General features: G+C 40.8%; 1 protein-coding gene across 13 annotated transcripts in view; it reads right to left on the bottom strand.

The window, feature by feature from the left end:
- Nucleotides 1-1,112: 1,112 nt before the first annotated feature.
- The window catches only part of LOC132816629 (calcium/calmodulin-dependent protein kinase type II subunit delta), a 311,557-nt gene continuing 286,525 nt past the window's right edge, over nucleotides 1,113-26,144 (bottom strand). For 8 of the 13 annotated variants that reach the window (XM_060826454.1, XM_060826504.1, XM_060826552.1 and 5 more), the window contains 4 exons: nucleotides 11,914-11,989; nucleotides 4,437-4,531; nucleotides 4,092-4,325; nucleotides 1,113-2,911 (listed from right to left, as the gene is read on the bottom strand). In XM_060826454.1, coding sequence (XP_060682437.1) covers nucleotides 4,093-4,325; nucleotides 4,437-4,531; nucleotides 11,914-11,989 — 404 coding nt within the window. In that variant the 3' untranslated portion in view covers nucleotides 1,113-2,911; nucleotide 4,092. The remainder of the gene's footprint in view (nucleotides 2,912-4,091; nucleotides 4,326-4,436; nucleotides 4,532-11,913; nucleotides 11,990-26,144) is intronic. The other 5 variants (XM_060826470.1, XM_060826495.1, XM_060826477.1 and 2 more) reach the window with 1 other exon arrangement.

The raw sequence follows: 26,144 nt of genomic DNA, 5'->3' as shown, positions 1-26,144 counted from the left end.
AAACTCACCAGGGACTTGGGTTCGCTTCCAGCCTCGGGTGACTGTCTGTGTGCAGTTTGCACATTCTCCGTGTCTGCGTGGGTTTCCTTCGGACACTCCGGTTTCCTCCCACAGTCGAAAGATGTGCAGTACAGGTGAATTGGCCCTGCTAAATTGCCCAATGTGTTCGGTGCATTAGTCAGAGGGAATGGGTCTGGGTGGATTACTCTTTGGAGGGTCGGTGTGGACTTGTTGGGCCAAAGGGCCTGTTTCCACACTGTAGGGAATCTAATCTAATGCCATCATTCTTTTTACTCAATCAAATTTATCACAGAGAGAGAAAAACTTACAACATTTTAAGGTCCATAAAACATTTAGAACCTCCTTGTATATCTGAAACAGAAACACATAAGTTCTAAAATATAGCATCACAGTGTGGAAAGGGGCCATTCAGTCCATCAGATCTATATTGACCCTCCAAACAGCAAACCACCCAAATCTCACTCTGTTCCTGTAAACTCACATTTACCATGGCTAATCCAACTGTCCTACACATCCATGGACACCTAGGGAGGCAGGGGGAACCCTCCAAACACACGGGATGAATGCACATTTCTCCAGCTTGCTCATTTCCCCTCCCTCTTCCCCCCTCCCCATCTTATCTCAGTCCCAACCCTCACACTCAGCACCACCTTCTTGACCTGCAATCTTCTTCCTGACCTCTCACCCTCACCTCCTTCCACCAATTGCATTCCCAATGCCTCTCCCCAAGCCCCTCCTCCCTACCTTTTATCTTAGCCTGCTTGACACACCTTCCTCATTCCTGAAGAAGGGCTTATGCTCCTGCTCCTTGGATGCTGCCTGACCTGCTGCACTTTTCCAGCAACACATTTTTCAACCTTGGGGTAACTTAGCATTCCACCAAACCTGCAATCTTGAGATTGTGGGAAGAAACCGGAGTTAAGTGCAAACTCCACACAAAGTCAATTAAAGCTGGAATCGGACTAAGGTTCCTGATACTGAAAGACAGTAGCACTAATCACTGAGCCACCGTACTGTCATCAACTCCACTGTCTCATTCGAACATTTGGATTTTTGAGACAAAAGGAATACACACCATAGAGAACAGGCAATCAGGAGAAATAATCACAAATTTATTTTGTTTTAAATGTATCAATTATTTACCATTATGGCAAGAACTCTGTACACTGTGTCCCATGATAAACAGCAGCTTTGCAGAATGAAAGAACTTAATTAACATTTCAATTGTGGTGGAAAATCCAATCACCGCTCCTCAGATCTGGGTGTGGAAGACAGACTTGGTCTTTAATACTACTTGAACACCACACATGGTATTAAAATTTGAAAATAACATAGATAGATTTCAATACACTTACATTACTACAGCCAGTCACCAAAAAACAAAATGAAGAAATTCCCTATTTTTCATAGATCTTATTGGCATATTAATATGGCCCATAAATATACATGCTTATTTAAACACGATTTCTGAATCCATGTAAAGGGTAGACTTTATTGCCATCTATTCAGCTAGTAACAGCAGCTAACCATATTGTTTTGTGGGCGACTAACAAACACAGATTATAAATAAATGAATTCTGCCAAGATTTGACCACTGAATGAGAATCTGATGGTTCTGTACAATCACTGAAAACATTAAATTGAGATTACATGCACTATTCAGCACTGGAGTATAACCCTATAAGTATACAACAGCGAAGAAACAAACATTTTAAAAGAGGGAACACTCCCTCCAAAGAAAAAAGGACATAACTGCTAACTTAGTTTTTACACAAGAACACCTTCACAAATATACAGAAGCAGAAGCAAAAATCATTCTGTTCACAAAGTATTGATAAACTATTTTTCACAGATGATATTAAAAACATCGATCCCTGTGTCCTTAGGAGAAAAATAAAATGATCTGAGTTTGTTTAATCAGCTGCCTAGGCAAGGAAGTTCTTAAATAAATGTTGCATGTACATCACAGATCCACTATATTTGGTGTTTAAATTCCAAGATCTTGTGTTTCTTTGTTAAATTGATACTATGGATAACTACAAACAAGCAGATTAACATAGTTCACAAAACTCTAAACTATTTCCATCAAAGCAATAAGCACTTGACTCAAATCACAATTTGCACATCACCATAATTAAAGCAAGCTTGATTTTTCTGAAACGTATTGCACCCAAACTGAGTAAAAATGATTTGTCAACTTAAAAATAATCCTAGATGATGACACATAAGAAATACAACAGATAAAAGACTAGCAGTAGCACTAGCACATCAAAATTTACTTTTCATTTAAAAGAGAGTTTCCCATATGTTTCACCTGGAAAAAAAAATGAAAAAGACTGTTCAGCTACTGTAGTAGGTGTTACTTTCTAGGCTGATACAGCCAGCCCTGACTAGATAATTACAGCTTGTAGAACAAGTTTTGGAACTGCATGTAACAGTGCCCTGCCACTTTAAGGACATCCCCTTCTTTATATATTACAAAAGTATTTCAATACTCAAAATTAATATGGGCCACTTACAATGTATTCTCATACAGATTAAGGGGGTACAGTAGCTTTTAAAATTTTTGAAATCCAGAAAAAATACATTTTTATTTCAACTTTTATAATTATAACAAGTTAAGAAACCTGGCGCATATAACGGTTTAAAAAGTACTTTCAATAGTTTTCCTTCCTTTGGTTTCATTCTTCTTGCAACATTTCTTCCGATGAAGTGTAAACAAAAATTTACGGATGGTATAAACAGCAAAGGACATGTCACAAGTGCACTGTCAGAGCTTCATGCATTCAGGAACATGCGTTAAAATAGACTGGAAGTGCTTATAATGTGATCTTGATCTTCCAATCCATAATGAGTGCTGAGAATTCAGCAGTGGCACCAGTTCTTTTAGCTGAAACAGAGAACAGATATAAAATTCAATTTTCTACAACCACCAGTACAGACAGGAATTGAGCTACAGCAGATTCTTCAAATCCTAAACTTTACAGAGGCACAAGCAAAGTTTAATCACATAACATACGGAAAGGAATTTGCCTTTACTCTGAAAGTACACAAAAAGGTACAAAAGGAATTGACTTCCATTGTCCCCTTGTGTTCCCTCATAGTGAATACTTTTAAACTGCCTATTGAGATTTGGATTTGGCAGAGCAGTTCTCTTCCTTTCATTATGGATCAAATAGTTTTCTCTTCATCACAGATTGCTTAAATGTCAACTTACATACTGGTCTTTTGCCATCTTTTAATTAAAAGATAATTTGGTAGACTTATTATAGAGTTAAATAAATAACGCTGCAAATTATACCCAAGACCAACTTGTATGTTTAAAGTGTCTTTCATGTCTTTGGAAGGCATTTCACAGCTAATTACTTACTTTTGATATAAAGTTACTGCTCCTATATGGGAAAAGTCAATATGTGCAAAGCAGGATCTCTCAAATAGCAATAAGATTGAGGAAAAACTAAAATTGCTAGAGAAACTCAGCAGTTTTGGCAGCACCTGTGGGAAGAAAGCAGGGTTAACATTTTGAGTCTAGTTCTGATGAAGAGTCACCGGAGTCACTTAGAGTTAACATTTCGAGTCTGGTGACTGTTCTTCAGAATTGGACTGGAAACCTTAAATCTGCTTTCTTCCCAGAGATGCTGCCAGACCTGCTGAGTTTCTCCAGCGACTTCTGTTTTTGTTTCAGGCTTCTAGCATCCGCAGTTCCTTATTAAATAAAATTGAAGATATTGGGAGATGGATAAAACTCAATGGTCACCATGGTGGAACTATCCTGTTCTTCTTCAAATAGTACCACTGAATGGCTCAGGTGTGCATAACTTCATAAAACTTTGAGCTGTGCTATCATGGACATTAAATGTTAGATTGGTTCCCTGAAACGAAAATTACTGTTTTCAGTCTGTCCATTAGATTTTTTTAAAAAAAAAACCTATTCCACATGCACTCCAAAAGGTGCAACAGGAACTTTAAGAAAAAAAAGAGATGTGTTTCTGTAAATTGAGAAATTTCACATTTCATTGTTAGCTAATATTAATCTTTTTTGTGTGTATCTTGCCAATGTAGAAATTCACCTTACTTGACAGGGACAGTTGGGGCTCCTGAGCGGTGAAAGTGAACATTTTGCCACTTTCCATCACGGCGATGCCAGACTCTGGTTTCCTCAGTTTGCATGGTTTTTGGCATGCTACTGCCGTCGATATATTGAGTGAGACGGATGTATGCTATGCAGGCAGCATCGTCACCAATTAAATGGACGTGGGGGTTCAATATAATGGTATGTATTGGCTTGTGGTTCTTAGACAAAGCTAAAAAAAGAAGAGATGCACATTTATTTGTTAATGAAACACATCAAAATTAGAAATTTTGTCTTAGAAGTTTTATCTTACAAAACTAGAAATAAGGCAAACATTATTCACCATTTTCAAAGTAAAATCTGTGAAAGTCCATTCCTTCAACCAAGTTACCCAGTGCTTCAGGCTCAAAAGCAGTGAGCCCTGGGTCACAAATTTTTCTGCAAAAGAAAAGATACACTTTTCAATTATGAATCTTGTTCAAAACTATTAGAAGCATCAAGTTATCCTTTATTGATACAACAAGACATTCAAAATGGGGAGCAAAAGAAAATCAGGAAAATAATAAGAATGAAATAATGCCATGTAATTTGCAGCAAAATTATAAATATCCATTGGCAGCATTCCTCCGAAACCGACAGCAACTCCTGGTGTCCACAAATACGTGGCTATTGGTGAAAATCCAGATTTCTCCATAGTGTGCGCTTTTTAGATTAGATTAGATTACTTACAGTGTGGAAACAGGCCCTTCGGCCCAACAAGTCCACACCGACCCGCCGAAGCGCAACCCACCCATACCCCTACATTTACCCCTAACCTAACACTACGGGCAATTTAGCATGGCCAATTCACCTAACCCGCACATCTTTGGACTGTGGGAGGAAACCGGAGCACCCGGAGGAAACCCACGCAGACACGGGGAGAACGTGCAAACTCCACACAGTCAGTCGCCTGAGTCGGGAATTGAACCCAGGTCTCAGGCGCTGTGAGACAGCAGTGCTAACCACTGTGCCGCCCACAATCTTTTAATCTCCCCTAACTGTAATCAAGTAGAAGTCTTTGAATTGATAAGAAATGCCCCTTTCTGCTATTTTGTATCAGAGTAAAAACTCTTGAAAATGTTACAACTTGCCAAATGAGATGTCTCTGGCTTTTTAAACAAGATATTAAAATTCATACCAACTGATGTATAACTCTGGAAAAACTGAGAAAATCTATTTAATTGTTGTAAAATTTAAAATTTCATAATTGTGATAAAACATACAAAATAATTTTATTTTAGAAAGCTTTGTGGTTTTTCCAACCTCTATCTAACTGCCCTGTAAATGTCCGAAGCATATGATTCACTGTCTATAAAATGTTTAATTCAAAATGAAATCCATTTTAGTTTATAGATTGCAGCCTGTGTGAATGTATCAATGTAACTGGCTGTTCATCGGTTTGTCGCCAGGAATGTTACTGGATGCCTGGAAACCCCCCTGTAACTTGGTGCCTGATTCAATTCAATGTGAAAGGAGAAATTCATGATATATAGATCACTAGCTTCCTCTGTACTTAGCACAAAGCACTGTGGCTTTGCCCCTGATTGAAATCTGAGCTTTTATTCAAGAATAGCCAAGATGTAGAATATAGATGATTAGTTTTAGCGCAAATCTGTGTGTAAAACAACTGAGTGAACCTGTACCGTTAATGCAGTATAGTAACTATAAGTAATAGGAATATTCTGTAATGATTTTCCTGCTAAATCCAAAGGCTTAAGTGTTGTTCCTGCATTAAAACATTTAATTATATCACAGTGAAAAATACTGTGTCACCAATACAATTTACCTTTTGGCTTCATCCAGTTTAAATTAGAGTGAGCTGATAATAATGCAGTTCTTTTCTATTCTATACTTCTGTGAAGTTACAAACCAGTTTTACATGCACCTCTCTACTGTGGATCCAGCACAGGTAAGAAACTTCCCCATCTCCCTTAAGGATCCATACTCAGTTGCAAAATCCATGTGAAAACTTCCTCAGTTTAAATTTAGAGTTTGTCTTTAAGCAAGGCCTATGCCCCAAAAAAGCTAATAGCTCAGTTCTTCGATCTATTAAGTAGAGACAGTATGCATTGGTAGTTGCAACCTGTATGATCTTAATCATGCACACTTGAAATCGGAATTAATTTCTTAAGTAGTTTTTAAAAATATTTTTATGCCTGCAGATTTCAAATACGCAATGCTAAAATAGAGTAGCAGAATAATTATTGACGTGTCTGATCAAACGTTTTTATGCTACATATTTTAATACAAGGTCAGAAGTCACACAACACCAGATTATAGTCCAACAAGTTGATTTACCATCACAAGTTTTCAGAGCGTCACTTCACCTAACGAAGGAGCAGTGCTCCGAAAGCTTGTGATTTCAAATAGACCTATTGGACTATAACCTGGTGTTGTGCAACTTCTGACTTTGTCCACCCCAGTCCAACACCAGCATCTGCACATCATGGTTTGAAACAAACTAAAGGCCAGGGAAGATGGAGTACATCTCACAGCAATGATACTCATTACCAGTACCTTCAACAACTGCGGTCAACCTAATCTCAGTTTAGCATTTTTCTTACAGGAGAATATCCAAAGGTCTTCAAATATCCCTGGATTTAAAATGAATAAGTGCTGCAAAGACAACAATGGGTTTATATAATCCAGACCATTGGGAAATTATGACATTAGCTAAACAAAGGGAGGTCTAGCCACTCTTTAATTATGCTTAGTTTCTGCATTTCCACTATTAGGTTCTTCATTGGCCAGAACTTAGGCCATGACTTTACTCCTATAGGGAAAGCATAGAAGTGTCAGTTGGCTGCACAGTACTCCTTTCCAGTAAGAATTTTTCTTCTCCTTTAGACCACCCTCAAAGAATGTGTTCATAAGCAGTTTCTTGGCAATTTCTTTCCAAAATCTATAAATTTTCTCCTTTTTAAAAGCTAAGCTGAATCACACAATTTCACAGCTCAGAGGTGATTGATTACTGTCGACAAATGACTTGAAACCCATTAGTCAAGATGGTTTCTGTTCTACAAGTCAGCAGACTTCCTGACTTACTAAAAAGTCTACTACAAGTGCATGTCTGATCCACAGAATAAACTACAATTGACCAAGACATTACAAAGGATGCGCCATTGATAAAATATGAAAATATAAAGCATGGAGGTAAATGCAAAATTAATTTATTTCTTAATGATCTTTAGAAAGGAGTTTATTTAGTAAAAGTAAATTGTTAGAAAACACTGAAAAGAAAGGAAACTAAGTAGACTAATCGTAAGAAACAACATAATGTCACTTTTTTTTAGCAAACCATAGCATAATGAGAATAAAGACAGCATAAAATAAGCACATTGAACCATTATTATTGATTAGTTAGAAGAGGAAATAAGCAGAACATAAGATGATCATGATAAAATAGGACATAAATTAACAAAATTGAATAAAAATCATCCCAAACGTGGCTCTGGAGGCAACTTTTCAATTGTTTTCTTATATGCAAATTGTGCCATAGGATTGGGAATACTGACAGACCAGTTAGTCTCATATCAGAGCTAACATGTTTAAGATTTCGGAAAAGAAATATGACTGCATGAGCAGCTAAGTGCCACGTATGGCCTGCAAGCTAACATAATTTGGATAGAAAATCAAAGAACAAAAATATAAAACTAAAGGGATGATATAAAGATACGTGGATCCACAGAATGCTCAAGAACGGCCTCAGTGGTGAATCTATCTTTACCTAGATTCCACTGCTTTCCACTGTTAAGGTTTCTAGGTTTGCTGCACTCAAGGAAGAGCCATTTTGAGCTTAATGTATTTTTACATGGGTTAGGAACATTAGTCTATTCTGTCTATCCCTTTCAGCCCCTTAAAACTGTTTCATGACTTTGAACTGTATTTAATTGTATTTACCCAAATTTCTTTATCCATCATGTCACTTGGCACACATTTCTAACATAATCTATCAATTTAAGCCTGAAAAATTCATTGACACTGCATACATAACCTTTGGTGAGAGCAACTTCTATATTTCCAATAACATTATGTGGAAAGGTATTTCGTTTTATTGTTTCTAACTGACTACTTGTTCAGGATTCCTGCATCAGAGGAAACAGTTATTTTGCAATTACCACTTATCTTTTTCAAAGGTAATTATTTCAAGCAACTTAAACAGATGACCTCACAGTCATATAAGGTTTAGTGAACATAAGCCAGGTTTATGTAACCTGTTTGGATAATCCTTCAATAATATTTTTCTGACAGATTTGCACTCTGAACTTCAGCTTTGGAGGATAATGAACAAATGTGAAAATCATACTCAAGGAAGTGGCTGACCAAGACTTGTGCAACTTAAGAACAACTTCTATCCTTTTATTCCAGGTCCCTTGACAGAAAAGCCAACAGCATATTTATGTTTTATACTACTTAACAGCTTTGAATGAGTTTTGTAATGGGCACCCAAATCCCTTTCATTTTCCACAGATCTGAGCTTTAGATCCAAAGTACATGACTTTGTTTAAGGAATCACAGAAATTTATTTTAAAGGAGCTGCACTCATAGAATCTCACAATACTCTTAGTTTTGTTTAGTTGTGGAGTATTCTTTTACTGATGGCTTGTTACTAGTACCTTTCTTGGAAATAGTTACTAAAGACCATTTTAAAACAAATTTTCAGCTTAAATTCCACTTGAAAAGTCAATTCTTCCTCAATAAACCTTTGCTGATATAAAAGTGTTATATTTGGCTACTACAGCTCTTTTTTTTAATTCCCTTTGCCTCTCATTTTTTTGTTTTAGCGGTAGTTTCTTGCATCTTCTCTGTGGTTTCTCATAGCTTCCACAAGTGTAATCTGTTTCAAGCAACACTAACATTTAATTTGACTTTGGGACACATTTTTCTGAATACTCAGTACAGAAAACATTCTCTAAAATGATCAAGTAGAGTCAGCAAAGCTTCACAAAAGGAAAATCATTCCTGACAAAGTTATTGGAATTCTTAGAGGTGGTATGAAGTGATATAAAAGGGAATCAGATATTTGGATTTTCTGAAAGTATTTGATAAGATAATAGCACAACAGCCCATGATTTGGAGGTTATATATTATTATGGATAGACGATTAGCTAACTACTACAAGGCTAAGTTGGGACGAAGGAGGCAGTTTCAGGATAGCGACTGTAACTTGTGGAGTGCCATAGGGATCAAAGCTGGGTTCACAACTGTTTAGAATTTATTTTAATGACTTGGATGAGGAAAGTCAACATACTATAGTCAAGTTTGCAGATGACAAAAATAAGTGTAAGAGTGACAGAGTCTAGAGAGGGATACAGACACATTAAACAAGTAAGCAAAAATTCAGCACATGCAATATAATGTGAGAAAGTGTAAAGTTACATACTCTGGCAGAAAGAATAAAAGTGCTGAATTTTATTTAAAGGGAGAAAGATTATAGAAAGCTACCATAGAGGGGGTTTTGGGAGCCTTCAAGCATACATCATAAAAAGCTAGCATGTAAATTCAGCTAATAGGAAAGGCATAGCGTTCACATGATTATGACCTTTCCATTAGTTTGAAAGGAGTGCCTTAGGAGGAGGGAATTAGTAAGTTGGGCCTGTGCCGATTGGAGCTTAAAAAAAATGAGAGGTAAACTTACTGAAACATTGAGTTATCAATATTTCACTTCAATTGTATGCCATTCTCAGTGGTTTTGTTCAACGCTAAGACTGCTTTCTATCAATTCAATACAGTGAAAACAGAATATGGCTCCAAGTATTCCAATCTGATAATGATAGTGTATGCACTGCCACTGTCTGCAAAGGCTCCTGGAAACTGATTTTCTTGCAATATTCTCCTCAACTGAAGCTTTGCTGGGTCAGTGTAGGGATTCACTGGATAAGATCACAAAAGTTGGGTGAAGATGCCCTCCTTTTCAAATACAGTCGCTGCTGCTTTCAGGTTAACTATTTTTTAAGTCTGAGTAAATGAATGGATTAGTGTGTGGGTGAATAGATGGCTGGGTGAATAGAGGGTGGGTAAGTGACATGGACGAATTGGGTTTGTCAGGGAGTGTGGTCAGATAGAGTAATTGGGTCAGCAGGGACTGGGTGTGCAATGAGGGTAGGGTGATTTGGCTAACTAACTGCCAAATTAGACCAGACATTAAGTATCCAGTTAAGTCTGCATATTTGCCTGAAGATTCTGATGTTGAGATCAGTGGGAGAGACTTTTGCAGAGGTTCCAGTCGATCAGAACCTGGACCTTCCCATGTAAGTGTACACCATCGGACATCTACAGGGTCCTGATGCGTACCTCCAAAGTACTGCCAATCTCTGACAATCCAGATATTGAAGGTTTTGGCATCTACATTATATATGTGCACAAATAGAGATTTGTATATGGAGTATTTTTAAAAGGCAAAATGTCATTCTTTTTGGACAGGTTATGGAATTTTTCAGTATGAAATACAATACAGTTCCATGGAAGAATAAGTCACCTCATTAGGTGTTTGAGTGGGACTTTAGATTTAGTTCTCTTCGAATTTGTCTCTGAATCTCAAATGCAATCTGAATGCAACAGCTTGTACATTTGGTGTCTCAGTGTGAGAACATAAGAAATAGCAGTAAGAGTAGGCAGTCAGGCCTCTCAAGCATGTCCTGCCATTCAATAGGATCAAGACCCAATCATGGCCTGAGCTCCACTTTCTTGTCTTGCCTCCCTAACAACTTGCTCTACCTGCATCGTAACTTGCTGTGCTATGCCATAAGGTTCTTTTTTAAATCAGTAAGTAAAGAATATCATGAACAATCAAAATGAAGGACTGCTCTTCAAGAGCTAATCTCAGGCATCCCTTGGAACTTGACAATGGATTGAGATAGCCAGGAAGTAGATCATTAAACTATTTATTTGACTGGAAAATGTTGAAACGGGGACTTATGGGGAGTAGAGATTGAAGTTCCAACAAAACAATTGGAATATGATGGGTCTACAAAATTAGGCTCTCTCATCGGTTGCAAGAACTTGCCATAGTAGCCATTCAAGACCGTCAGAGACATGTGGGGATACTGAGCTGGGGAGACAATTAAAATGAGGTCAGCCACTTACTCTCTCTGAGCCCGCTGTCTTTCTGCCTACACTAAGTTACTCTTTCCAGCAGGCTTCCCCAGGGAAGCAGTGACTGTCTGGAAAGAGACTGCTGGCCATGACATAAAGGTAGAAAAAAATGATTGTTTGACGTTGCTTGTGGAGCCTTCTTTGCCCCAAGCAGGAAAGCACCTCCCTCCAGAACACAGAAAGAGACCTCTGTTCCACCACCAATCTCAAGTCTGTGATGACCTTCTACACTATGACAGCCAAGGACTGTCCCTGTGGATCTCCAGCTGTGACTTCAATCCATCAACTACCCAAGCCGTGACTGGAGATGTATTAAATTGAGGCATGGATCCAATTGCAATACTCCTTCCCCTTCCTGTGTGTGAAAACTAGTGTCATAGAATCAATTTTTGTTGTACATCTCTAAGCCGGAGCACTAACAATATTGCTAATGCTTCAGATTCTGCTACGACATGATGTCCCCCTCACTGAGTTGCTGGTTATTACAATCGTAAACTCTGGATGAAAAGTGAATATTTCAGGGATAATTTTTTAGTAGTTATGCAATTGAAGGAATGCATAGCAAAAAAACAGTTTCATATGAATTAACATCGATGCTGTACAAAAATTCAGACTGTACATCCTAGAATGGGATGGAATAGAATAAATTAACCCAATATGGACAATGGAAACAAACAAATACTTACGTGTAGGCTTCAAAATCTCCATTGTTAATGGCTTCAATCAGTTGCTCTGTAACTTTAATAATTTCTTGTTTGCGTGCTAAGGATGAACATGGCAGGTAGATATTAAAAACAGTAATAAAAATTTCAAGAACACCACAGATTTCTCCACTCAGATCTTCAAATCACAAAGTAATTGTTTTCATTTCCCTCCAGCCCTGGTTTGTCTCTATAATCCTCCTCTTGCTCTGGCCCGATTTCCCCACTAATGTCTGATTTCTGAAACCAGGTATTTGATAAAAGACAGTTCACGTAATATTATATGTGCTTATTAAAAAATATTCAAGATTTACAGGGACCCCTTATTCATTCCGAAGTGTGCGTGTGTGCAGAAAAAACACAACTGAAAATGCCACATGTAACGGCCATCATACTATTGTGCAAAAATCAGAATAATGCACTCAAAAAGCAATTAAATCATCTGTCCTTACAAACAAAGTTAAGACAACGTATTTTCATCATTACAGTATTGCTTTCAAATTGTGCACTTTGTAAAACACATTGAACAGCATTAATTATCAACATTATCAAAATGTCAGAGGATAAATTAACAACAAGGGCAGCTGTTGAGTATTGATGCTGGTCCTTGCCATTTACAGTTTGTTGGAATCAGTTTTGATCACTAATTTCCTACCTGTTATTGAGCTCATCACTTCCTCAGCAATACTCAGTCATACAATAAAAATCCTTTTCTCTCACATTAAATGGATTTAGGGAAAAAAAATCTTCCAACACTCTTAACAATAACCACAGAGTGCAGCAATGCAATATGTCCTATTGTTCAGACTACGTGGCGCTAGCTACACTAGTATCAGGATTGCGATCGTAACATCTTAGAATAAGTAATATTTATTTGCTTGCCAAGAGAGAACTGCCTCGAATGCTTGCAGCGATCTACATGAATATCTACATCCGAAGGCCACGGAGCAGCTCTCCAGCAAATTACTGCATCCAGCCACACCTGCTCAATGCAAAGTACTGTAATTTGTTAGTGAAATGTCCTGTAATTATGGCCAGAGTGAATGGAAATATCTTGTTTACATTCATGTGGTAGGTGAGGCAGCCAGCCTTGTATCAGTGGATATTTAACTACTGACAAGTACAACCAAAGGTCGGCTACAAGTGTTCTTGTGAGACACTTGCTGAGGAAATAGCATGGCCAATGAAGGTTTCAAACCTCCCTTATAAATTACTCTGAAAGCCACCTTTGAATTTTGCAACACTATGTTCTACTAATGCAATGTACCATTGATGCATGAAAAGAGTGATTCAGTTAAGAAGCACTTCGATTGGATATTGTTGTTCAGTTGATTAAAAGCCAGAGAATTGGGATAACTGAGTCACTTTCGTTATGGCAAATGAGTGGTGAGTGGAGTTATACTACAGAAGACCCCTCAACTGCTTTCAAGCTAAAATTAATAACTTGGACTAGGAGCTGGTGCAGTTGTTTTTAGCAAACTGTTCAGATATGTTCTAACACGGGGCGGGGGGGGGGTGTGAAAGGGAGGGTTTTGAGGGAGGAGAAGGTGGATCGAGGACTGATCGATGGGGGGAGAAGGAGTGAGGACTGGTGGGGGTGGGGGCGGGGAGGAAGAACAGGTGGGGGAGCGAGGACTAGTGGGGATAGGAATAGTGAAAGTGAGGACAGCAGATGCTGGAAGCCAGTAGAGTGGGGAGCTGAAAAAACACAGGTTAGGCAGCATTCGAGAAGCAGGAGAATCAGGGAGGGGAGAGGAGGTGGGGAGTGTAGCAGGGAGCAAGGAATGGGGGAGTAAGGAACAGGAGAGAAGACTGGGGGGAGAGGGGAAGAGGAGAGAAGACTGGGGAGAGGGGAGAGGACTGGGGAGGGGAGAGGACTGGGGAGGGGAGAGGACTGAGGGTAGGGAAGAGGACTGAGGGTAGGGAAAGGAGAGAGAACTGGAGGGGGAGGACTTGGGGGTTGAGAGGAGAGAAGACTGGGGGTGGGGGAAAGGAGAGAGGACAGGGGAGGGAGCGATGTGTGGGAGGTGTGGGGAGAGGAGAGAGGACTGGGTGGGGATGGGAGAAGAGGGAACTGGGGGTGGGAAAAGAGGAAAAGGAACTGGGGCGAGGAGAGGAGAGGGAACTAGGGGTGGGGATGGGAGAAGAGGGGATGGGGGGGGGAAAGAGGTGAGAGGACAGGGTGGGGGGGGAGGAATAGGAGGAAGGAGACGAGAGAAGACTGGCGTGGGGGGGGAGAAGAGAGGGGAGAGGAAAGAGGACTGGGGGAGGGTGCGAAGAGTGGAAGTGTGGGGAGCAAGGATTGGGGGGGGGGAAAGAGGATAGAGGTTTGCAGAAGAGGTCGAGGAGCGATGAATGAGAGGAGGGGAGCGAAGAGAACAAGGATCACGGGGAGCAAGGACTGGTCGGTGGGAGGAGCAGTGAGGACTGAGGGGACAGGAGAGGGGAGGGTGGTGGCAGATGGGAGTGAGCATTGGGGGGGGGGCCCCCGAGTGCGATTTTAGGGGGAGGGGAGCGAGGATGGGTGGGGAGAGGGGTGAGGATGGAGGTGTGTGGATGGTAGCAATTGGGGCGAAAACAAGGATGGGGGTTTCAGAGGTCTGGAGCAAGATTGGATAGAGAGGAGTGAGTAAGGTGGTGTTACAGGGGAGAAAGGATGAGGTGCAGGGGAGCGCAGAGGAGGGGGACAGTAGAACTGGTACTCCCCTCTGGGATAGCTGGGAATTGAACTTTTTGACCGAGGTAAACATTTGCTGCAGGGTGTAGTATGTCCAAAATTGCTGTTGATACAAAAATAGGTACAAAAGCAATTTTTGAGGACACAAATCTTCTTTGGCCCAGTATGAGTTGGATCAAGTTTTATTTTAAAGCAGGGTTTTCACCACAACGCCTAATGAGTTCTCTGAACATATCTTACCAAAGATGGCATATTAATTACCCACAACGTCAGTGAGCTACCTTTCATGTCTGATTTCCACTACATCTTACCATACGTCATTTTCATGACCATTCACCACTCAGTGGGTATCCAAATAGCATTCTTTGAGATAATGCCATCTTTAAAAGGCCACTGTGCACACAGCCAACTACTGACATTCCAAAGCCATCTGGTTCATTATACTGCAGCTTATGTCCTGCCACTCTCGCTATTGCCTGCAACACCTTCAGTCACTAACTCTGGTTTTCCCCAAACTCTCTCAACAATAACCTTTTACAGCCTCTGCAGTGACTTCTCACTCCTTCAGAATATTCAACGCCTATCACCCACCTGTAACAGCCATGCCACCCAATTTACTTCATTCGATTCCTTAGGGTTGGTGTTGTCCAAACGCAGCTCCTCATCCACCAAAAGGAGAGTGTTTTGTCCCTTGAGGGGAAGACTGGGATTGCTCCTACAGGATATGACATGGGGACTCAGTGGTTAGCACTGCTGCCTCACAGCACCAGATAACCAGGTTCAAGACCAGGCTTTGGCGACTGTCTGTGCGGAGTTTGCACATTCTCCCAGTGTCTGGTCGGGTTTCCTCCGGGTGCTCTGGTTTGCTTCCGCAGTCCAAAGATGTGCAACTTAGGTGGACTGGCCATGCTTAATTGCCCATAGTGCTCAGAGATGTGTAAGCTCGGTGGGTTAGCCATGCAGGGTTACAGGGATAAGGTAGGCCTGGATGGCATGCTCTTAAGAGGGTCAGTGTGGACTCAATGGGCCAAATAGCCTGCTTCCACACTGAAGGAATTCTTTGAAAAAACCCAGGCCACTGCCTCTCAGGGACAGGCAGGAGACCAGGCTCCTGCTCAGGCCCAGGCAGGAGAGCAGCCTGTGTTGTCGTGATGTCCCCACAAGCACAGGGAGGGACAGGAGCAGGAAGCAAAATGGGAAGCAATGGCTCTTGTTGACCAGCAGTTACAGCATAGCAGTGTCTGCCTCCATGGATAGGTTGGAGGTTGCTATGAACAGCCAGGCTGGGCACCCTCAGAGTTTGCTAGAGAGGTGCACACCCCTGCATTTTACTGTCCCGGGTATCGGTCCTCAGGACTGAAGGGATGTGAAGGGGTATGGGGAACCTGGCACTCACTCCAAGTGGCCTAGAGGGGCCCAGATTGAGGGGGAACAAGATGCAGGGCCCTCGGAAATCTGCCCTGAGGACACTGCAGAGGTGGTGAGCCCTCTACTCTGCCTCTGACCTTGGAAACTCACACTGAGAATGGTTACTTTGGCTTTGGCAAGACAACCCTTGGCATATTTGGGTCTTCCAGACACAAGTGCCTCCCGGTGGGGTGGGAGTGGGGTTACCCAGTCACACCTCCATAATCAACAGACTTTGCTGCCCACCAGGCTCGATTCCCTGCACGATGGAAGGTGACAGTGCACGCTGCTCGGACAGCGACTTGCAGCCTCAGCCGGAAGATATCAGTGAGAGCCCGAGCCTCCAAGCCCCCTTGCTCTTTGCAGCAGCCCATCCTATCTACATGCACCTTTACGCCTCAGCCCTGGTGTATGAGGTGACCATACCAGGCGTAGTCACTCATTGCCCCACCGAGGAGCCAGGATGCCCCTCACCACAGCCCACCTCATCCGTTATTTACCATATTTCCTCCCTCGCCTTGATAATACTGTTGACTCCCTCCTTCATACCTGCAACCCTCCCTTCCCTGCAGCCCCTCACTCCAAAAGATTAACTTATCAGGTCTCTCTCCTATGCCTTGTATCCTACCCCTTCTTTCGCTCGGACTGATCATAGCTCTCCTTGGAGTGACTTGACAGGACAGCCCTGACTGAGAAATGCCCTACATGCTGGACTGGCCGCCACTGAGCTACAGGATGGTCAGTAACCTACTCCCCAGTCTGCAGATGGACTGACTCCATGATGGGGCTCAGACACCAGACCACAGCCAATCCCCCAGGCTGCCCTTGACTTACAGTGCCAGCATCCCCAACTAACTGATGCCTTCATGGATGTCCATGAGAACCATTCTCAAAGCTCTGAAACATGCTCACTCACTTGCTGCACGTGTGTTCACCATGTAATCTGCTGGCACAGGGCGTAGTTGAGAGATTGATGCAGCACATTCGATGGCAAGATTTCCACCCCCCCCCCCCCCCACCCCGGCTCTCCTTGACCGAGGACTGCTGACTGACAGAGGGGAGATGCCTGGTAGTGTGACGGTGCTAATTGGCAAGGCAAAGCATTGAATCCTGCAAGCATGTAGATAGATGACAAGTAAGCGAGCACTAAGACAGCAAGTGAGCAGCCTGACCCAGTTCAAGAGTATACAAAGTTCTCCTGCTGCAGAATTTCCATGCTAGTTGGTGGTCCACCCACTGCTTCAGAGGGTACTGCCAGTCCAAGAGGTACCACAGGGCTGTGCAGAGTTGGAAAATGCTCAGTGCTGGTGTTGGTGCATAAGAGATGTTTCTGGGGTTACAGATTATGTGCAATTTGATCTTATGCGACATGCAGATTTCTCACTGTCTATCTTGATGAGGAGTTTGGCACTCAACAGTCCTTCACCTAAACTGCTGCCCGCCCCCAATAGGCTGAATATTAATGAGGAGAGACGGACTGTTAACAAGCAATAAAACCTGCAAATTGGCTGCATAGTGTGAATCGTGCCACACCGCTTGAGATAAAAAATTGTGCAAATTGCTCCTGACATAGAAGTAGTCAGATTTCTCACCCAATTCCACCACAAATCTTGCCGTAGCCCACACTGGGAGAAATTTTTACTGGGGTCTAAGCAAAGAATCTACAAAGGAAAAAATATTAATTGGGTAAAGAATATAATGCAGGAAAATTAGAGCACTTGTGCCAAGTGCAAAGAAGAATAGAAAAAACAGATTAGTGTTTAACGAGAGAGAGACTACAGACTATTGCAGTCCAGAGATCTGGGCACTCTTATTGATAAATTGCAAGAAGCTATCATGGAGGTCGATGAAAGCAAATAGAATGTTGGCCTTCATTGCAAGCAGGATGGAGTATAAAGTCTTGCTACAAGTGCACCGAACATTGGTGAGACCACAACTAAAGTAGACTACAGTCTTGGTGTTCTTGTGTCAGGTTGCATACATTGTATTGGAGGCAGTTCAAAGATAGTGCTCGACTCTTTGGCTGAAGGTCTTGTCTTACAAAGATCAAGAAGCTGGGCATTCAGAGTTTTGACACATGACAGATGATATTTTTGAAATGCCTAAAATTCTGTGTCGTTTTGACAGGGTACTTGGTGAAAGGATGCTTGACCCCTTGTTCTAGATTCCCACACACACGTTCCTTTAATACTGAAATTCGTAGCTGTTAATCTTTGGAATTTTCAGCCTTGGTTTTTGATCTAAGGTTATGATGAACAGGAAGACAAAGTGAATCAAAGCAATGATTAGATCAGTCAAGCTCTCATTGATTGACAAAGCAGATTAGAAGGGCTGAACAGTATTCAGTTCTCTAAATTCTCTCCACAATCCTCCACTAATTCAAACCTGTGGTTGAAGTTCTCTTTTGCCTCTGATTTCACTTAACTTTGTTCCAACCAACTTATTATCTTCTACCCACAGTTTCCCGAGTACCGTTCCTATTTATACTTCTTAAAGTCAGAATGCCATATACGTCAGTGCAATTGGCATGCAACTGATTGACTGATTGACTATTCAAGGCAATCCAAAATCCTACCCTTCAGTATAAACCATCTCCACAAATCCCTAATTCCCACACCTCCAACACCAGTTGTGAAGAGTTCATTTTGTGTCTAAGATGGAGGCCATCCATGCAGCTTCCTCATTGTTGTCCCCTACATTTGACCGCTCAGGAGTCTCCTGGTTATGTTAGAATCATCATTAAAGGGTTATTATCCAGATCAAGCAGGCAAAATGTCAGCAGGACGATGTCAGTTCAGAAGTGTAGCTGGAAAAGAGCTCCAATTCACCAACCCGGCACACAACAGACTCATTATATGAGCTTATGTTGGTAGCCCAAAGGCTGTTTTAGTAAAAAGTGTGAATGTGTAGCTCACAGCCAACACTTGAATGACCATTTGGCTTTAAATTCAGTACAAACCTTACCAAAAAGGGATAAAACCAGAGAGGAGCTTGCGGTAAGTGGTTTGTTATTCAAAAACATATATTTAGAAAGTGCATCTGTTATTTATACATTAACAAGAGGAGAGAATATCTTGTAATATTGATCCATGTTCTGTTCATGTAGCTACATGATGAAAACAAAGCTACTTGAACTAGAGTCCGCACCTCAAATATGTATTTTCACCCAGCCTTGGGAGGTATAGTATCATCCAGTTAATGCAATAAATAAGAGTGTCTCTTGTCTCTGCACTGCTATAGGAACTGGTGCCAAGCACCAATCTGTCTTAAAACACAGACTGGAGTTAAAGTATGTCGAGATTTGCAGATTATACCAAATAAAATCTGCATCACAAATTTGCCATGACTTCTTTGATAGCACCTCCCAAATCTGCAAGATCTGCCACCTAGAAAGAAAAGAGCACCCAGATGCAATTAGAACATGATTATCTGCAAGCTTCTCTCCAAGTCAGATACCACGCTGATACCACTCCTCCTTCACTGTCACTGGGTCAAAGTCCTCGAACTCTCAACACCACCACCCCCAAACCAACAGCAGTGTGGGTTTACCTACAACACGAGTAGTACAGCAGTTGATGGAGGTAGCTCATTACCACCTTCTTAAGGGGAATTATGGACTGGTAATAATTGCTGCCCTCTCTGCATTTCTCAAATTGCAGACATGAATTTTTTTCTAAAAAAAGCAATGACTGGAGTGTGAAAAGAAAATCAAATGATAAAGGAAACTTTCTTATTTAATTGGCAAGAGAATGAAAATATTTGTATTTTTAAAAAATGATATTAGACAGGAAAGTCACTGAAATGATGGTACAGTGGGCTATTAAAGTTTGTAATAATATTTTGGCTTAGTTTTTTTTAAATCAGGGATGCGCTAAGTAACATCCTTGATCCAGAAAATGAACTGGACCTTGTTACAGAGGGAACATCTGACATTTATTACAACCAGCACAGTTGCCAGAAAATACTGCAAATTATATCAAATTAATGCAGCAAATTGCCACTTTTTAAATCAATGAGTGATCTCACTTGGAATACTGCATACAGTTCTGGTTAGTGCAGTATAAAAATACATATTGCAGTTATTGCAAGGAAAAGGAAGGGTAATTGTGGAAATGGAGGAGTTGGATTATGTGGAGATGATGATGCAACATTAGCATGTTCTCACTGGAAGAAAGGTTAAGAAGTTATATATCTTCTAATGCTAAAGAGTGGGGTCATGCAATCAACAACCTGTGACTTCACTTTAGCCAGAACACGAACTGTATGACGTGGCCTGGCCAAAATTTGCAGAGAGTAAATCATAACAGACCTAAAGAAACAATGTGAAGAAATGCAACCAAAGGAATTGCAGCCAAATAATATAAAAATCTGAATCCCACTTGCAGCTTTTAAGCACAAATAATGAGCGAGCACGACAGAAGTTTTACTAGATTACTAATCTAGTGTGGAAACAGGCCCTTCGGCCCAACAAGTCCACACCGACCCGCCGAAGCGCAACCCACCCAGATCCATTCCCCTGCATTTACCCCTTCACGTAACACTACAGGCAATTTAGCATGGCCAATTCACCTAATCTGCACATTTTTGGACTGTGGGAGGAAACCGGAGCACCCAGAGGAAACCCATGCAGACACGGGGAGAATGACTGTGTGGAGTTTGCACAGTCACCTGAGGCGGGAATTGAACTCAGGTCTCTGGCGCTGTGAGGCAGCAGTGCTAACCACTATGCCACTGTGCCGCCCACTTTTTAGAATGAGGCTCTCTCTCTCATGTTTACCCATTGCTTTAAACTCAACTCTCAACACATGGACTTGAGAGCCTACTAAATGGAGACAAAGATATTAGGTTCAGTACTTTTCTGCTTGCCTGCTAAATCCATCTGTCTGCTTCAGTGTTCAGATATCACTCCATGATCCTTCTATACTGCTCAGCAGCCTCCAATCTCCCAAATCCCACACCCAACCATGTCAATCTTCTGATCACCTCCACTGAAGTCTTTGTGATAACCATTTCATCGCCTTTGACTTCTTGACCTCCTCAGCTTCTAACCTCTGATCCCTGTCACCATTCCACTCCTGATGTGATTTACTGAATTATTTCAAGTGAGAGGTAGACTTGTTTCTGGTTTGTGGAAAAGGCAGACACTGAGGGGCAAGGACCGAGACTAGCATCATGAGCAAGTTCAATCGCCCTGGAGAGGTTTGGTGTGGAGTGTGGAGGAGTTGGTGGAGGAAGACCGGGGCAGACTGAAATAGGAATTGCCCAGTTTGATTCACGTGTTTAATTTGTTTTACTACCCCAGGAAATCACATGCTTTCAGGAGATATGGATAGCTTTTATATGTTCATAGAACGCGTTGTCTGTCTGTCTGTTTGGGACAGGCTCGATAAAGTCATTTACCATCTCAATCTGTTATTATTCCATGTCTGGTACTGTGATAGACAAACAGATAAATCATTATGATTATTCAAAAACTCCATTCTTGTTTCTTGTGACTATTAGGGATAGCAAGGGCAAACCATGTGCACTTTTGTCCATTTTTTGTCTAGAAATCATTTTATTCTTAAAATCAAAATTTTTATTGTATGCCAACATTCAGCACAAAAGACAGATATAAAAGGAACATATCCTGTGATTGTACAGAACATGAGCAAGACAGAAATAGTAGCAATATGTAGAATTAGGAAGGGTATAATGGCTTTAGAGAAAGATATAATTCTAGGGCATCATGAATGCCTAAGGTAAAGGGATCCGGGTGTGAGGAGATAAGGAGACCAAAGTTACATTTCTGGCAGATGAATTTAACTGGTGAGTAGACTAACTGGATGAATATAATTAGAGGAAGGTAATGCAGAAAACCTCTTCCCTCTATAAATTTTCCTGAAGCGATAACAATGAAAAAATATTCTTGGACCAAATGACTGCATCTTCGGCACTGAGCTTAAAAACTTCAAACAAGTCTAATAAAGCATTACTCTTGAAGACAACTGTACGAAAGCATATTATCACTAAAGTAAATGCAAACACAGGAGTTGAAAGCCAAAAAGACATCTCGTGCATTGTTGTTATGATGGCCAAAGTAACATCAATGCTTTGTAAAACAAAAGCAAACACTAAATGCTGGAGATCTGAACTATAAATAGAGCATGCTGGAGAAACTCAGCAGGTTTGGCAGCATCTGCGAAACAGAGAGAAACAAATACACCAATTCAAGTCCAAACAAAGCTTTCCACTGTACTTAGGTACACGAGACATCAATAAATCAAATCAAACATGCTGCTGTTCTGGAATTCCAAAGACATATTAGATTTAAAACGCTAATTTTTCCTATCCCACAGATGCTACCAGACTTGTCGAGTTTTCCAGCCCTTTCTTGTCTTTGTGAAATGTTACTGGTCTTTAATCTTGTCTAATGCCCCAAATCAGTCATCTCTCGGATCATATGGACTGGTATTTTGTTGACTTACACTGACCAGAAGGAGGTGTGGCCTGTGAGGGCTCTGACTCACACGGATGACTGATTGAGTGCACATTTTGATTAATATTTGCATTTTCTGAGCACTGTGTCACTGAGTTTATGGAAAGAAATACAACATATGAGCAAACAAAAGTGAAAAAGTAGAGTGTGACCAGAATCTTCAGGATGCAGTGACAGCAGGAATTACTGCTGGGACATAACGAGGATGGAGACCAGCAAGATGATGTAGAGAACGAGGAAGAATAGGATGAGTGAATGAAATACAACCTCCCTGTGTTACACTCCTTTACGCAGGCTGTACTTGGGCATGCAAAGATTGAAAAAGGAGAAAAGGCCAAACAATGAAATTATGGAACAAAGCAAAAGAAATCATAAAATCAATTCATTTAAAAATGGTTAACATTGCTTTTTAAGCACAAGTTATACTTCCTGTTCAGATGCCAGAATAGAATGCTCTGCTGTCCTCCTCCATACAAAGAAAGACTTGCACTTAAATAATGCTTTCTATTATTTTCAAGACATTCCAAAGCACTTTACAGTGAATTAAATGCAACTGAATGTGGGTCACTGATGTAGAAAATGTTGCAATCAAGCTGGGCACAGCAAGGGAATACATACAGCAATGTGATAATAATCAGATTGATATTTTTTTGGGAGTGCTGGCTCAGGGTTAGGTATCTGCAATAACGCTGGGTATATCTCCCTTCCTCTTTTTCATAAATAGTATCATGTGATCTTCTGCATTCACTTAAGAGGGCAGCTAAGGGAGTCGCACTTTATCAGCACATCTAGAAGACCTTTCTCTGTCAGTGCAGGACTAACATTCCAACTCAGGCTGGGAGTTCTAGTCTCTGAGGTAATATTTAAACCCACAAGAATCTACTCAAGAGATGAGAGTGCTATCAATGAGCCCCTGCCCATGTCAAAGTTTACCGAGGTTTATGTTGACTTAAAAAATAGACTAAACAGTACTTAGACTTTTGGGGGGAAAAAATGTCCTTTCACTTATTTCTGCATAAACCGAAGACTGTACTAATTTCCAAGACAATTTAATGACAGAATCAGTACTTGGTATAAAAATAGCCACAGCTGAGCTCTTTTTATGAGACCACAGGAGATGCTAATTTTGGACTGGAACATAGATATCAGCTCCCAAAGGAAAGTTCAAATTACAGTAAACCTTGCAAGTCAGTGAAGTCACCCAATTAATAGCACTGCAATGATGTCCTTTCATCAGTTTGGTGGCAGCAAAGGTTGAATTCAAATAATAAAATGTTGAATTCAAATATTAAAGGTTGAATGACAACTCCCTGAAGCTGAAAAACTGCATGGCATATACTAACCGTTTCATTAAATTGCTCAGTTATGAAAATTGTAATAAGCCTGACAGTTACCTGCATTATTTAAGGCTTTTCATAAAATGGGAAATCTCTAATGTCTGGCATTCAAATTCATTGAAATAATTTAATATTCATGTGTTTTAAAATTATAAAGTAAAAAGTGTTGATGTCAATCAGGTTTCACCTGCTGCACACATATTTATAAGAGAGAATAAACATGCTGCTTCATTTAAGGTCTCAAGTGTCACCCCTCTCCATTGGTAAGGAAAATGCCAAGACTGCTTGATAATATCTCCAGATGATCCAACTCTAATGAGAATATCACAAAGGAGATTCAACAGCATACTAATACCACTTCAAAGTGTTGTCCATCCTGTTTCAATGTAATACATTCTTGAAGTTTTGTTTTAAAAAGCAACTCCTTTCCTCTTTATTGAAAGCTAATTGAGCCCTGGGCTTTTACTTACATTTCTAAGGCATTGTTATAGTTGAACAGCTGAGCCATGGAGTATTTTGGCAGAAAAATGATAGAAAATTAAACAACAAGGTGGGTAATTTTACATAAGATAAATTACCCATAACCGTTTATGGCCATATTATGCTAACATTTCAACAGTGTGATTTGTTGGGAAGTCGCTCAAAAGGGAAACCACAAATTGAGAACATGATTAAAGTCTGTTTGACCCTGTTAAAAATCAAATATAAAAAATCCAGGAAGATATTATTCAAAATGTTTATGATACATATATCTGGGAGTCTCTGCTTAAAGAAATGGCAATTAGGAATTTAGCACAGAGGGTGAAGAGGGTGATAAGTAATTTAAACAGATTTAGACAGTAAGTACATAATAATAAATAGTTAGATTTAAAGGGGATAAAATTAAATCCGAATAGAAGTTAATAAATAAAAGGGATAAGAAAGATTTAAATAAAAATCTGGTGTGGACAAATAATAATCACAATGAGTAAGGTGATACAAAATAAAAGGACACAGATGAGCAGGTAGGCTATTCATTAAAATGATCATAAGATATAAGAGCAGAATTAGGCCATTCAGCCCATTAAGTCTGCTCCATCAATTTGATTGTGGATGATTTGTTTCTCAACCCCATTCTCCTGCCTTCTGCTTTTAACACTGACCCCCTTACTGATCAAAAACGTATCCATCCCTGACTTAAAAACACTCAATGGTTTGGCCTCCATAGCCCTCTGCAGCAATGAGTTCGCGGATTCATTAACCTCTGGCTGAAGAAATTTCTCATCTCAGTTCTAAAGGGTCATCCCTTCACTTTGAGACTGGGATGATGAGATACCACAGACCCATTGTCTACAACTCCTAGGCCCAATGCCTAAAACTGGACAATCAACAATCCAAACATCGAATCATAGAGATGTACAGCATGGAAACTGACCCTTCGATCCAACCCGTCCATGCCGACTAGATATCCCAACCCAATCTAGTCCCACTTGCCAGCACCCGGCCCATATCCCTCCAAACCCTTCCTATTCATATACCCATCCAAATGTTGCAATTGTACCAGCCTCCACCACTTCCTCTGGCAGCTCATTCCATATACGTATCACCCTCTGCGTGAAAAGGTTGCCCCTTAGGTCTCTTTTATATCTTTCCCCTCTCACCCTAAACCTGTGTGTGGGGGTCAGGTGAATTGACCATGCTAAATTGCCAATAGGTGCATTAGTTGGGGTAAATATGGAGAGTAGGAGAATGGGTCTGGGTGGATTACTCTTCGGAGGACTTGTTGGGCCGAAGGGCCTGTTGCCATGTTGTAGGGAATCTAATGTAATCTAATCTAATCTAAACACCTTGGTGCAGAGTACCACTAGCAGGACCAAGGGCATAAATAAATCCCACATTTTTTCAGACATTCATGTTTGACAGAAAGTTTTCCAATTACTTGAATACGAGAACTGAGTTTGTGATTCGAGGTTTGAGGAGTGGCTCTGGTCACTGCTGGGCACATGGGAGGCTGTGAATTTCCTGATGTGCACATTGCAGGGGGTGGGTCATGCCAGAACTGCAGACGGTTGATGATAGACGTGAGCATGCAGTGAGTAGGAAGAGCCAGGCAGTGCAAAACACTCAGAATAGCACTACCCTCAAGCCTGCTTTCCACTCTAAATAACTGTGCCAATTAACACACTTTGGGAGAGTACAATTTCAAGCACATGGAAACAACTGAACAGAGTGAAGCAGCAAAGTGGCTGCCAAAGCCAAAGTCTGTCCTGTAAGGTGTGTTGCTACTTGCCTGGTGCCAGGATGTAAGATATCACAGAGGCTACCGAATATTTTGAGG

This window comes from Hemiscyllium ocellatum, chromosome 1, assembly GCF_020745735.1.
Source record: "Hemiscyllium ocellatum isolate sHemOce1 chromosome 1, sHemOce1.pat.X.cur, whole genome shotgun sequence".
Lineage (NCBI taxonomy): Eukaryota > Metazoa > Chordata > Chondrichthyes > Orectolobiformes > Hemiscylliidae > Hemiscyllium > Hemiscyllium ocellatum.
This window is presented reverse-complemented; position numbering and strand designations above follow the sequence as displayed.